General features: G+C 41.3%; 1 protein-coding gene across 2 annotated transcripts in view; it reads right to left on the bottom strand.

Moving 5' to 3' along the window:
• LOC132590222 (acyl-CoA 6-desaturase-like) overlaps nucleotides 1-14,998 on the bottom strand; it is a 47,482-nt gene that overhangs the window by 16,523 nt on the left and 15,961 nt on the right. For both annotated transcript variants that reach the window (XR_009556649.1, XM_060263187.1), the window contains exons 2-5: nucleotides 13,127-13,237; nucleotides 9,888-10,085; nucleotides 7,923-8,024; nucleotides 4,779-4,904 (exon numbers count right to left, since the gene is read on the bottom strand). Coding sequence is in view for 1 of the 2 variants with exons in the window: in XM_060263187.1 (XP_060119170.1) it covers nucleotides 4,779-4,904; nucleotides 7,923-8,024; nucleotides 9,888-10,085; nucleotides 13,127-13,237 (537 nt within the window). In the remaining variant the exon portion in view is untranslated. The remainder of the gene's footprint in view (nucleotides 1-4,778; nucleotides 4,905-7,922; nucleotides 8,025-9,887; nucleotides 10,086-13,126; nucleotides 13,238-14,998) is intronic.

Genomic DNA, 14,998 nt, shown 5'->3' on the forward strand with positions numbered 1-14,998 from the left:
ATGTGTGACTGGTTCAAGGTTACCAAGCAAGCTTCCGTGGCAGAGTGGAGATTCCAACCTGGGTCTCCCAAATCCTAGTCTGACGCTCTAGGCACTACACCACACTGATTCTCTAAATTTAGGAATCACTCTAAATGTATAAAAGGAGGGGGTTGCACTCCTACTGAATGAGCATGTTTATAGCTTGGGGTTACCGCTGGATGCTGGCCTATAGTTAGAAGTTCAGACATCTCTTTGTGACACATAGATCCTTTTTATCAGTGTTGTCTGATATGCCAGCTACAAATGTTTTTGAACAGTGATCTGGCCACAGTGATCCATGCTCTGATCACATCCAGGTTAGATTACTTTGATATAACTCACCATGCAAAATGGAAACTTCAGCTGATGCAAAATGTGGCTGCCAGGATATTGCTGGGAATGGAGGAATACAAGGACTATATCACCCACAAGCTCAACTATCTGCACTGATTCTATTGGTGCACCATTCAAAGTGCTTGTTCTTACATATAAGGCCCTGAGTGGCTTGGAGCCAGGATATCCATCTCCTCACATACTGACCAGCCCACTAGGCAGGATCCAGAGATGAGGTCGGTGGCACTTTGCTTATGGAAGGGCTTTCCCCTTGAGGCTCACCTGATATCTGCCCTACTTTCTTTTAGGTGACAGGCCTACACACTTCTTTCTACTCAAGCTTTTAATTAAGGATGATCTTTTCAAATTGTTTTTCAGTTTGCTTCTAGCTGGAAGGCTATTTTATGAAAACTGTTTTATTCTGTCAAATGTTTTATGCCACTTTTATGGTCTAGCCAGGTTTTTAAGGGCTGGATTTTAAAACTTTTTGTTAATAATTGTTATTATTTTATCATATTATTTTATTTTCTGGTGAGCCAGCATAGAAATTTCCAAATAAATATTTTTAAAGAATGGTTTTAAAAGTGTTTTGCGGCTGTTTTTAGACTTTTTAAAAACTGCTCTGAGTTTTACTAATCTTTTTTTGTGGGGAGGGGAGATTTATTCTGTTTGAAGAAGAAGAAGAAGAAGAAGATATTGGATTTATATCCCGCCCTCCACTCCGAAGAGTCTCAGAGCGGCTCACAACCTCCTTTACCTTCCTCCCCCACAACAGACACCCTGTGAGGTGGGTGGGGCTAAGAGGGCTCTCACAGCAGCTGCCCTTTCAAGGACAACCTCTGCCAGGGCTATGGCTGACCCAAGGCCATTCCAGCAGGTGCAAGTGGAGGAGTGGGGAATCAAACCCGGTTCTCCCAGATAAGAGTCCGCACACTTAACCACTACACCAAACTGATATTTTCTCCTCTCTCTCTCTCTCTAGTTTATACTATAATTTGACGTACACTGCTGGAAAAGGTTATAAATATTTAAAACAAATAAATAATAAAACAGTCAACTCAACAAGGTGGATACACTGAATACATGAAACAAAACCCAGATTCCAGTCTCATAAGTAAAATTATGATCTGAAGAAAGAACTCAACGAAGCACACAATCTGGTTTGCTTATGCCAATGTGGCATATTTTAGGCAGGACCTCCAGGATAAGACTGGAATTAGCTTTTCTGTGAAAGGAAAGCAGGTTGAGACATTTTTAGCACTGTGTTGTTTTCCTTTGCTTCTCTTCATCCCATTTTGTGTCTTTTTTTTATATTTCATATTTATTTATATCTAGGGACACTGCCTCTCCCCCTCCATAAAGGGTTGCCAACTGCCTGGAGGAAAAATCCTGCCCTTAAATAGAATCTTAATGGGATGATATTTGCCTCCATGGCATAAAGAGCTTCATCTGCCCGTTTCCACACATTACGCCTCTATTAACAGCAGCCCTATTATCAACCCTACCTCCACTTCTTGTCTTGAGGTGCTGGATTTAATTACAGTATTTTAATATGCACTGTAATGATATGTAGAGCATTTCAGCCTATTAGTTGCTGTGGCAACCACGTCACAGGTTTCCAGCTGGTATAAACCCACTACAGGGAATGCAATTGTGTGTACTGCATTGCTTTTCATCAGATAAAGATCATTCTTTTGGGGGTGGGGTGGGGGTAGAGCTTTCTTTTCTGACTAAAGAACACACTTTCTTATCATCGGAGTAACATGCTGCCACAGTATTCTGGCATCCAAAAGAACAAGCCAGGCTTCTTGGAATTATATATTAAATTTTAACTTATTCTTAAATCTAGCTACAAAAGGCAACATTTGTTGTGTCACCACTTACTATCATTTTAAATGTACAAGCGCATGATTTGCCTAACTTCGCCTGATGAGTCTGTGGAAGGAGTGACTCTCAAACCAGGGCTCTCATTGATCATCTAAGTCAATACAACACCTTAGTTCTCAAGCTGTTATAGTATGATCAACTAACATGAGTAGCATCATACTCCTAAGGTCCAAAGAACTCACAATGCATATGTTGCATATGTTGGTGAGCAGGAACCTTTGGACAATCTTGCAATGGACGGCAGTAAGCAGTGAGATCCCTCAATAATGAGTACTGACACTAGTGCTATTGCTTTACTCATTTGTTTCATAAATGATCTAAACTTGTAGGGCAAGCATATAGGGGCCAGATCCACAGAAGATACCACATTATTCAGGATGATGAAATTGCTTAGCATCTCCGTCTGCATGAATTCTGAAAACTTTAGTTGCCTGTTGTCCCCAAGAATTGCTGATTTTCAGTCTTCACTGGCTGATGGAGAAACTTTCAGAGCTAAGGAAGGGGCCTACCACATACAAACAGGAGTCATAAGAACATAAGAGAAGCCAGGTTGGATCAGGCCAATGGTCCATCCAGTCCAACACTGTGTGTCACACAGTGGCCAAAAAATATCAGTGGCAGTCTACCATGATTTAGAACAGGGGTGTTGAACTCATTTGTTTTGAGGGCCAGATCTGACATTAATGGGATTTTGGGAGGCTGGGCCATGCATGTCATAAAATGTAATGCCAAGTAGTGGAGATATAAACTTTATAAAGGATAATTAAATATTTTAACATAAAATACAAACATACTTAAAACCAGGCCTCTGATTCAGTAGGAACTCACAGGAGCACAGCTCCTGAACCTTTCTGAGAGTTCCTCCTCCTCCTTCTGAGAGTTCCACCTCCTTGTCTATTGAATAGTACGTGCAGCTGCATAACAATCCCTGGATGAGCTCCACCACCTATTTTTCTGCTAAATGACCCCTGCTTAAAACTCTTGCAATATTTTGTTTAAAATGGAAAAGTCAGGAAATAGTGGGATTTGGCAATGCAATTTTAAAAATAAAACATCAAGAAAAAGCATAAGGATCACAGCACAAACAAAAGATATGAAATAAAAAACATAAAATGGTCTGAGTCTAGGAAAACATGAAATGGCTGGGCATTGGCTATCCAGTGTAATATCCCCCTTTGGTTGTGTGTTCCAGGTTAGAGTACTCACTAGGCACCAGTTCTCAGGACCATTCAGCAGAAACAAGCTGGCTCAAATCATCAATTCTTTATTTGCAAAGACACAGCTCCTGGAAGCAACAGCTTCAACTGGCCATACAAAGCTGGAAAGTGAAACTACTTGAGCTCCATTCCATTGAAATACATGGCAGCACAGACAAAGTTGCAGAATAGATTTTCCATTAATGTCTCTGTGCCCAGATAGACTACTCTGGGAGCAGCCTATCTGGGCCCAAAGACCTTAATGGAAAATCCATTCGTCAGAAGAGCTTCCTGCTGATGCAGGCAAAGACATAAAGAGCTGAGAACTTCAGCAGCCTGGGAGCTTCAAAGGATGAGGACAGGAGAAAACAGTCATGGACCTGATTAAAACTCTGGGCAGGGAATGGGGGTGGTCTTGACCCACAGACTGTAAGTTTGACACCCCTGATTTAGAAGGTTTTAGCACCTTTTGGTTTTGGGGGAAATGGATGAAGTGCAGGGATAAATGTTGGCTGTCCACCATGTGTAGCACCAGGAGGCACAAGAAGCCTGTTTAGAATGCCTTAAGTACGTACTTAACTCAAAATGGTAGCAACTGGCTGTGCTGTACAGCCAGATTTGTTGTCATCTGGAAATAAGGAGCTAGCAAAACTAAAAGAAGACTGGCTTCACCATTTGGCAGCTGTTACAAATTACCATCTATGAAAGCAACCAGGTCCAAAGTGATATTCTAAATGTGTTTTTATGTGATTTAGTGTCATCTGAATCCACCATTAGCAATTAAGTGACACATCCCATCAATATGAAAGCCACAATTTGTAGAATTCTGCCTGGCAACTGCTATACAATATGGACTCCAGCTATTTACTATGAAAGATGTAACACTGCAGCACTTCATTAATCAGTTTGATGATCTGTTTCAAAATCTTTTCATGTATTAAAAGATTATCTCTAATTAATCAGACAGGGTTTTTTTAACTGTTAAATATTTACAAAACTCATGGATGGCAGGCATCTTCTTAGAAGAGGCAGCTCTCCTCACTTTCATGAGGGAATGCCATTTCTAGGATGGCACTTCTATGATATGGGCACATTATCTGAAAACAATAAAAGAATGACCCTTTCTTCCAAGCAATTGTTATATTCAGAATGGACAAAAGGAGATACAACTTTACACTCAGAGATGGAAAATTAAGAAGAGCATGAAGGGGAAAATCATACTTGTCCTCAGAATTCCTCAGTGGGATCCAACTCACTATGTTACGCAGAAAGACGGAATATTAATTCTCTAAGTAAATACATAAATAAACTCAGCTCAACATCATATCCCCTTAATCTTACCTCAACTGGCTGTGTATCTCCCAGGACAAAGAGATGCAGCATGTTCACATCCGGATCTTTTTTGAAGATGTTTGGCTTGGCATGGTGCTGGAAATGCCGGTGATTCCACCAGTTTGCTGAGGCACCCTGATGAAGAAGGAAAACATGGGCAGTCCACAGCCAACACTGACTTCTGTCTGTGTATCACCTCCATGTTGTAGAAGCCACTCATGCCCACAACAAAGCAATTCAATATACCAGTAACATACGTCCACTGTGGTAAAATGTGTTGAAAGCTCATTAGACAAGATCAATCTTTACCCCCAAAACTCCAATGGTATTATCTAATGTCTTAGTCAAGCAGTCAGGTGTGAGAAGAAAAGCAGAGAAGAGACAGGTATGTTGACCTATACCCTGGAAGAAGTACAGTAAAAGAAAAAGAAACCTCCATCTATCTCTGTGAGTGAAGGGGGAAAATGGGAAGAAAATATATTTTTTTCCCAAGAGATGATTTAAGTGTTTGGTGGGAAGCTTCTGTAAGGGGGGCAGTTCCAGCTGTATTAGGTGAGCAAAAGTAACTGGGCTGCAAGGGAAAAGCAGTAGCTGCATGATGTCTCAGGAGGATATTAAGGATCTGCATGCTAGCTGCCCTCTGCTTATTGTCCCCCTAAAAAAGAAGAGAGAAGTGGAATTTGGTGCTGAATATTTGCATCGGCCCTAAAGAGATATCTTAATGGAGATTAAAAATAGTCAAAGAAGTGTGGGGCTAAATTAAGTACAATGTTCAGTTATCTCCCTATAGCCCTGCTCTTCCTCCTTTCCCACAAGATTTGAGAACCAGATTCTGCTCTGAAACAAAAGTATCCGGCCAGGGCAGAAGACCAACTTGTTGCTTATCATAAGCATAGCTGTCTGTCTGTGCTGTTGCAGATCTCTTCCAAGAAGTCCAGGCAGGCAGAAAGGCTACTCTCACAAAGAAGCCTTCAGTCAAATCTGTGTTTTTCAGAAGAAGTTACAACACCCTACTCACATATTGCTGGACACTGATTATTCCAAGACTGAAGTGGGGAAAGGCTTCCGCTCGAAGCAAACAATACGATAATTGTTAAGAAACTGGCATATATGAGCATAGCAAACCTCACATGTGTGAGGCTTCTGTTTTAATATGGCAAAGGTAACATTGCTTAAGATTTCCCTGGCACTGCCTGGTCAGTACCCTTTCAAACTATCACTGAGAGTGGGTCACTTAAATGATGCAAGTAGGTAAATGATCCATGACTACCCATCAAATTAATTTTGTCAGATGAAGCCGATGTTATTTAAATGATAGATTCTGCTCCCTATGTCACGGCTGGGGCCGGGTCAGGCAAAGTCCAGGGGCAGTCTGAGGTCTGTAGCCAGTAAGCAGGAGGGTCCGAGGCACCAAATCCGAATCACTGTACAAGTATCGCAGGTCCGAGGTCCAGAAGCCGAGGTCAGGGAGTCCAGAAGTCACAAGCCAAAGCCAGGGAGTCCAGAAACCAAAGTCAAGCCGGAGTGGATGCTAGAACGTCAGGGAGATGACTAGTTGCTTCCGCAAAGGCTCCTCCCAAAGCCTACAGCTATATAACCCTCTGCTGGCTGTTGCCCATTTGGGCTAATTGCTGGCTCAGAGAGGCAGCCAGGATCCTGTTGCAACTCACGCATCCTTGCTCTTAGAAGGGCCAGAATCCTCTCAAAACTCAGGGCTCAGGGAGCGTCTTGCTTGTGAGCGTGCCGCCCTCCTCCAATCCCTGAGGTCCTGACGGAGGCGGTCACGCACACGCGCCACCCGAGAGGGCGAGGCAGGGGGGCTGGGATCTTCTCCAGCAGGAGGCAGGGGCACTGGTGCAGGTGGCAGGGGCACAGTTTCTTCTGCAGGCTCAACTTCCTCTGCAGGGTCCCCAGCACCCATGACACCCTATGCCTAAAATAGCACCCTGATGTGCCATAATTAAGTCGAGAGATCATTTCCTGCTACTTCATTTCCATGCCAGGAAGAGCTTCATCTGCTTAATGTTTGTGTTAAGCTTTTGTTGAAGGCACAGGTGTAAGCGTTGAGGCGGGATAGGACCTGTCCTTCCCAAGAGATGACCCACTAATTTGATTAGAATATCCTCAATCAATGTTTTTAGCAGTGACTGTTCAAAGCCAGCTCTTGGCATCTGTTGAATTTTTGCCTACAAGGCAGTCTCAGTTGTATAAAATGGTAATAACTGTAATTGACAGGCCTGCCAAGTACTGGGAGAAACAATGTCCTGTCCTTTTAACAGAGGCTTAATGTCATGCTGGAGAACTGGTTTGGTGTAGTGGTTAAGTGTGCAGACTCTTATCTGGGAGAACCGGGTTTGATTCCCCACTCCTCCACTTGCACCTGCTAGCATGGCCTTGGGTCAGCCATAGCTCTGGCAGAGGTTGTCCTTGAAAGGGCAGCTGCTGTGAGAGCCCTCTCCAGCCCCACCCACCTCACAGGGTGTCTGTTATGGGGGAGGAAGGTAAAGGAGATTGTGAGCTGCTCTGAGACTCTTCGGAGTGGAGGGCGGGATATAAATCCAATATCATCTTCATCTTCTTCTTCCCCAGGCCATAAAAGCTTCGGTTTCCCATTTCCATACATACAGTATCTGCTAAAGGTATACAACTTTTTTTCCAGGCCTGTTGTCAAGTTATTTACTCTGTTCCGGTATTGTGTCTTAGGTCAGAATCATTAATGGTATCAGTGGCTTGTGAATCTACCTTCCTGTCCTGAACTGGAACAGTCCTGCTGTTGCATATGGAGGATTTTTCACTAATTTAGTATTTCTTGGTACAGTAATAGCGCATCACAATCAATATTCCTCTGTAGACAAGCCCTTATAACACTGCAACTGTGTCCTTGATTTCTGTTTGTTCTTCCTCTGATTGTAAGGATTCAGACTTGGAAGCTAGAATTTACTATTTTTATATTTATAGAATAAAGTAAGACCAAGCAGGGCTCCAGGCAAGGTAGTTTTGTACCTTTTGATGAGGAATGCATTACCTCTTGAATTTCTGCCTAACCTAACCTTATGAATGATGCAGGATCTTTGCCAGGGGAAAGATGATAAGCTAGTTTCATCTTCTCTTGCGGCAGCTATTTCCTTTATGCTTAATGGGAATGAGTCTTACCTTCAAGTGACCAATCACAAACTTATGGACTAAATGGTTCCACATAGACTTCTTAAATACAGAGAGGTGTCCAAAGTCGTGCTGTAGCCAGCCAGCCTGGGCCTTGGGAGGAAAGAGAATGATCATAAGAATGAAAAAGCACACTACAACAAGTATGAAACTACCTCAAAATCTGCCTTGCTATAAAGCTTTTCTCCTGTGAACAGATTTGGTTTTCTTTACATTGATGTCAAAGACACCTGAAACTAAAGCAGAAGACATTCCAGATGTCCACATTCAAAGCCAAGCTAACACATGGAGACCTAGAAACTTCTGTAAAGTGCATTACAAAGGAACACAACCAAAGGTGGCAGTCAATTGATCTTTCTCCTATACATAGATTTTTCTTTACAGGGATAAATTGTGTGAAAACTATTTAAGAAGCTAGGTTTTCTAAACTGTTTCTATTCCACCTTTTCATTTGATTTCTGCTGCTGGGAATTTGCTCTGATGACAGCCTGTGCTCAGATGTTACCTAGTGCGGGAGATCCCAGCACTGTGCCTTATTAAGTTAGAAGGTGATTAGGCCTTTGTGCTTAGACTACTGGATTAGGATCTGGGAGACCCAGGTTCGAAACCCTACTCTGCCAAGGAAGTTTGCTGGATGACTTTGGGACAGTTGCACTCTCTCAGCCTAACCTAACCCATATGGTTGCTGTGAGGATAAAATGGAAGAGAGGAGAATGATGTAGGTCACTTTGGATCCCATTAGGGAGAAGGCCAAGGAATAAATAAGTAGATGAGACCCTCATCATTGAAATCTCTTCTTCCAAATTATTTAAGTAAAGTTGTAGGGTGAAAACCTGGCAAAATTTGGCACATTATGCTTATGGAGAAAATCAAGGCATATAATGACATGTCGGAAGGTAAAGTGATGGCTGAAGAAAAACTGATCAACAACGGGCAACTTTTCATAATATACTGGAATAGAATTAAGTCTAATGAAAATGTCAGAGAATAAATTCTTAACTATATATTCGTACTTAGCAGTAAAACATTTATAGAAGTGTATATGCAACATGGTTTAATTTTATTGCTTAGTTTAATAAACATGTTCTTATGTCCTTGTGGTGTTTGCTATTTACATTTTCAGTTTCCTTCTTTTGTACATTTGTATTTGTATATAATTATTACATTGAAATATATTTTAAAAACACCTGCTCTCTCCACATAGAGAGTAGGGCCACAAAGGATCTGAGCAACCTATTGGGAGAATGACTGGCCTGCCCCACTACTCTATGTCCCCTCCTCTTCCTTATACTGTTAGAAGGTAGAAAAAGGAGAGGAGATGGGGAAGAACCCAGCCTGCCTATTTTATTCTCTTGGTTCCTGTCTTATTTGTCAGTATGTTTCTTAGCCTCCACTCTTTGTCACTGAGAAAGAGGAAGTCCAAGCAGACAGTTCCTCCCAGGTATAGCAAGTGTGTGCAAGGCCACTTTGTCTAACAAAGGTCTTTGTGTTGCCAGATACAGGGTTGGTTACAGTGCTGTGTGCAGCCACAGGAGTTGATGTAGTTATAGAGAAAGTAGGATTGTTAGCACCATCCTAGGTGGAATTACACTCTTCTAAGCCCATTGGCATAAATGGATTTAGAAGGGTGTAGCTCTGCTTTAGATTGCACTGTGTGTTGATTAATTCACAGGGACTAAATTTCATCATTGAGACTAAGAATCCAATACAGTATTCTTTAATTGTATTTTGGTTTGGATCTGCTATTGTTACAGGGAATGAAGCATAGAATATTAAAAAGACAGGCTAGCAAGAACTGGAACTTTTTAGTTATAAAACTGTATTTCATCTCACTGTTCAGTACCTTGAAAAAGGAACACTTAGATTGAGGTTGTGGTGATATACATACTCATTTACATGGAATGAATAACTATAGGAATGAGAAGACAAACAATTATTCATTCAATGTCTCCTCACCTGAGAGACTGCAAGGATGACAGAAAGAAGGAAGGTAGTGATCCAGTTAGTACCACAGTAGAAAACCATTAGCCATCCCAGAGCTTCCATCAAAAGAATATGACCCAGATAAAGGGAGAAAAACACTGGACTGGCTTCGAATAAGTTCATATCCTCTGCTGTCTTTCTTAGGGCACGGAAATCTTCCACCAATTGGGGCTGCAAAGTGAAAATACAAGAAATTGACATGAAGTCCTTTTAAGCACACTTCCACATCAATTCTGAGTAGGTTTCTTCCTAGGAAAGTACTCTTAGGACTGCACTTTAACTTTCTCTAGATGGCATCTGTGTCTGCATAAGTACTCAGCCTCTCCATTATTCTTCCCCATTTATAAATACGGTAGCAGGTATTCTACTCCAGAAAAGACTAAATGCTAACCAAAGAGAGCTTCAATTCTTGAGCATAAATTCAGGAAGACAAAATAATGTTTGTGTATATCCCCAGACTCGGCGTTTCAAATAACTTGAAAGTATTTGGGGCAAATGCTGGATTGCAAAAATGGTACATATGAACATATGAAGCTGCCTTATACTGAATCAGACCTTTGGTCCATCAAAGTCAGTATTGTCTTCTCAGACCGGCAGCGGCTCTCCAGGGTCTCAAGCTGAGGTTTTTCACACCTATTTGCCTGGACCCTTTTTTGGAGATGCCAGGGATTGAACCTGGGACCTTCTGCTTCCCAAGAAGATGCTCTACCACTGAGCCACCGTCCCTGTGGTAGCAGTGCAAGAAGACGATGGAAGATGAAGGAAAATGATCAATCACATTTAGGCAGGAGAAACCACAAGAAGGGGACTATATTGATATCTTGGTAATATGCACATTTATTTAAATTTAATAAATGAATGAAACAGAAGACATTACTGCTCCTTAGTCTGACTAACTGAAGCCTTTCTGGTGTTAGTTGTAATGTCTCAGCCTTCTTATTTCCATGTTTTACAACATCTGTGTTTTACAACAAACTCATGATTTAGGAATATCTGTCTGTCTCTCTCTTTTAAAAAAAACAAACAGATATTCTCAGGATACCAGATTCTGCATTTATGCAATGATACCATAGATCCCAAGAAGATACTGCTGTTTTGCCCACATAAAACTAAGCAAGCCCTTACTTGCTCTGATAAATGGATAGATCAATCTCAGGTCAAATAAAAAGATAAGAAATTATTTTTAAAATCCTTTTAATAGTTAATAAAATGGCATCACATGTCAGGAGGAAAGAAAAGGGCAAGGTTACTTATCATCAATAATATCAAAAAGAATCACACACAAAACACATTAGCCTAGTGTGGAAGAAATCTAAAGTTGCCATAGAATTCTCATGTAAAATGAAATCTGAAGTAAAATTCAAGTAAAACAACTGCAGGAATTTTGAAGGAAGGTAAAAAATTTTTGGTACCGTTACCAAAATTCTCAACAGAGTTTTGCACAGTTATAGTTTTGTTTTAAATCTCATGATCTCGGTGATAAAATATTGGATTCCCCACATTTATTACACAATAAAACAAATCTCTTTCATGATAGTGCCCAAGTTAAGTCTCATGGAGGCTCCACTGAAATCAATACAGATGTGGCAGTTTATGCTAGCAACTTAAGATATAGCCAAGTGTTTCTCAATTCATCAGAGATCTCTTGTGCTTCTCCGTGTTCCTCCCTAATTGGCCTCATGAGGGCTACAGGAGACAATTAAAGCCACTTAAGCATTAGCCTCTCATCTGACAAGTGTTCCCTTTGGGATGCAAAATTCTATGCTCTACAGAGTAAGATCAGGTTAGGCACTGGCTAGCTGTCATATGTTCAGGCATCCACAAACAACAGGGAGCAGAAAGGGTCAGCCAAGCAGTACAGAGTGCCTGAATAATTGATCCCTTGAACATCTGGGATTCAGGGGTCCTGAGGAGCATGTTGATGTGAGGTAGAAGGGGAAAATGCAGTAAAGCTGCACCCAGTCCAGAAGCTAGACTAAAGGGCTGACTGTGGAATCTCAATAAATCAGCAAATAGTCATGTATCATATTCTAGCAGTACAAAGAAATGAGATCTAGTTTCTAGTTGGGAGGGGGGAGACAATGAGGTTGGTACACAGCCAAGTGTCAGCAAGTTGGGAATACGATCCTTACAGGTGGAACAGAAATTCATGATAATTTGCTGAAAGGTTCATTCTAGTTTGTTAATCAACATGCAGCATGACTCCTCTCTCCTCACTCTGTCCCTCCAGCTGCACACAGCCCTTTCTGTCCCTAAGCCCACTAGGAGGGTTCCTTTCAGACTCTTCCATAACACAGTAGCAGAACAGCTAGTATGTCTGAGGAAAGGGGCTCACAGACATATTTCCAGTAAGCTTCCTGTCTCTTCTGCTGACCCCTAAGAACCCTGTCATTTCCATTCACCCTCCCTTCGTATTTTGCTTCCACCTCTCCTTTCCTAGCCCATTAATTCTCTCTCTTTCTCTGTGATTTTTTAGAGTCTACTTTCTTCAGGTCCTCATTAGATCCCTCCCCCATTGTGCCTCACATCTCTCCAATTCCCCTTCCAGGCTTCTGTTACAGCAACTCAATTAACAGTGAAGGAGAGCATGCAAGACTATCAGGTATTAGCTAGCTGGTATTAGCTAGCCACAATTCATCCTTTTTCAGTGTGCATGGCTTCTTTGAAGAAATATAATCCCTGCTGTTTTTCAACAAATCCACATATTCTGCATTTTGTTATGATATTTCATTCATATCTCTGTGACAAAGCAGCATCCATAGAGAAACCCTTCATTTATGATTAGATTTGTTTAGCCATATGGATATGCTGCTGCCACATTTACCTTTGTCCTAATTCTGTAGCTAGTATTCTACTTTCTTCTCACCTAGAAAACTCTGCTTGCTATTGACCCATCTAGTTATTACAGACGAGGATTCAACTGAATAAGCTTCTGCTTATTCATTGGTTGGCATGAGCTGGGTACCAATGAATGGCTCACTTGAAATGGAAAGATGCTATTAGCTTTCTGTGTATGAGCCATTCTTGGAATTTTACACCAGCAACTGAGAATCACATCAATCAGGGTCCATATGTCTTTGTTAACATTTCCCAGTATGTTCAAAGATTACTTCCACAGACAATGGCTTATGTTATTATATGGGTACATATTCATGAAAGACTGCAGCAGGCAGCCTAACAAGTCATTCACAGGGAAAGTAGCTGCTACTCACATTCTTGTCTCGGTCTTGACTGGGTTCTCCTGAGGCAAGTTCTCCAATCAGCAGTGGTTTAAGAAATTTCTGCACAAAGTTGAGGTCAGGGTGAAAGGCTTTGAATGCATCCTAGAATGGAGAAACAGAACATCACCATTACCCAGAGAGCATGCACTTGCTCTTTGAAATTTCTCACATTCTCCTCCTCTGATTCTCTGCTCTGCTGCCATGTGAACTGCTGTCACTTTAAAGGGTGGGGGGTAATGTCAGCTGCCAATTTGGGGGTTTAACTGATTTTTGTTGCACGCCTCTGCTTTTGGACAACCAGTTCCCAAAAAGAATTAAGAAAAAGGCAAGCTTTTTCTGCAGGAGTGTAAGCAGCTCCTGCTAGTGCTGATATCAGGATATCCTGAAATGTACTCCATGAGGAATCTAAACAAACAGAATAATAATGGCCAAATTTGTACCCGTGTTTGCATTGCCTATTCTTATCCAGAATGCAGCAGGCTGCTACTTCTTGTATCTAACATCAAACTGGATCAATTATGTCCTGATATTGGTGATGCCATCACCTAATCAAAAGATTGTTTTATTCTTCATCTGATAATTTCAACAAAAGTTAACATCTTGATGGTGTGTCCCATATATCAAATTTCACATATTTTTTTAAAAAAACGCTCTGGACAACACAACTTGTGCAGAACTGCAAGCAGGATTGGCACATTTTGATATTTCATTTGTCACATGGCTCACATCCCATGTCTGTGGCTCTCAACCCATGTAAGCATGAACCTACACCAGGGACTGGCCAGACTCTGGCACAACTGGGAGAGCTGTTGTATTACTGAGAACCATAGCACAGAGCAATAATCATGCAAAAGCTGGAAACCAACAGGTGCAGAGAATATTTTATTGCCAAACTGATTCTGGATGTGTTGTTCCTCTTGGAAAATGATTAAGTTGCAAAAACAACCAATGTGATATATCTATATGAAACTATATATAGTTTCAAAAAGGTAAAGGTAGTCAGTCCCCTGTGCAAGCAGCAGCAGTTTCTGACTCTGGGGTGATGTTGCATCACGACTATACCATTAAATAAATGCAGAATTATCAGGTATATGATGCAATGCTATATAATAATCTAACTGCATTGTTGTCCATTACCCACAGGTTTAAATGCTGCCACTAAATAAATACCTATCTAGCACCTATAACATTTCTGTTGGTTTGGGAGACGCAAAAGTCCTTCATGTCACATTGACTTAGCCAATCCTAACAAAGTCAACCTGCAGCCAAAGCTTTCAGTCAGTGAGTAATGAAATGAATAAAACTATGATGGTCTTAAAGCTGCCACTGGATTCTAACTTTGTTCTACTGCTCTAAACCAATCTGGCTACCCACCTGAAATGAATAGGTTTACTGTGCCATGCTGGGAAGGAAAGAAACAAACAATACTCCGTCCATTTATAATTCCCCAAAACATTTACAGGTGTTAATTATATAAGTCCCCAAATTCCAGAAATATTATTTGAAGATGTGCAAACACAGCCATACCTTGAACATATCATGGCCAAATAGTGAGTGGGAGGCAGAATGAGGAATCCTACTCTACAATTCCTGTTCTGTCTATGTGGGAATAAGCCCTGTTGAATACAGAAGAACTCTTGAGGCTCACTGGAACAGCCTTTGCTTGCAGAAAGTCCCAGATCTAATTCCTAGCATCTCCAGCTAAAAAAAGGAGCAGTTAGTAGGTGATATAAAAGATCTCTGCCTGAGACCCTGGAGAGTTTGCTGCCAGTCTGAGTAGACAATACTGACTGTGGTGGGCCAATGATCTCATTCTGTACAAGACAGCTCCACATGTGTATACCTGAGTAATCAAATGATCAG

This window comes from Heteronotia binoei, chromosome 21, assembly GCF_032191835.1.
Source record: "Heteronotia binoei isolate CCM8104 ecotype False Entrance Well chromosome 21, APGP_CSIRO_Hbin_v1, whole genome shotgun sequence".
NCBI lineage: Eukaryota > Metazoa > Chordata > Lepidosauria > Squamata > Gekkonidae > Heteronotia > Heteronotia binoei.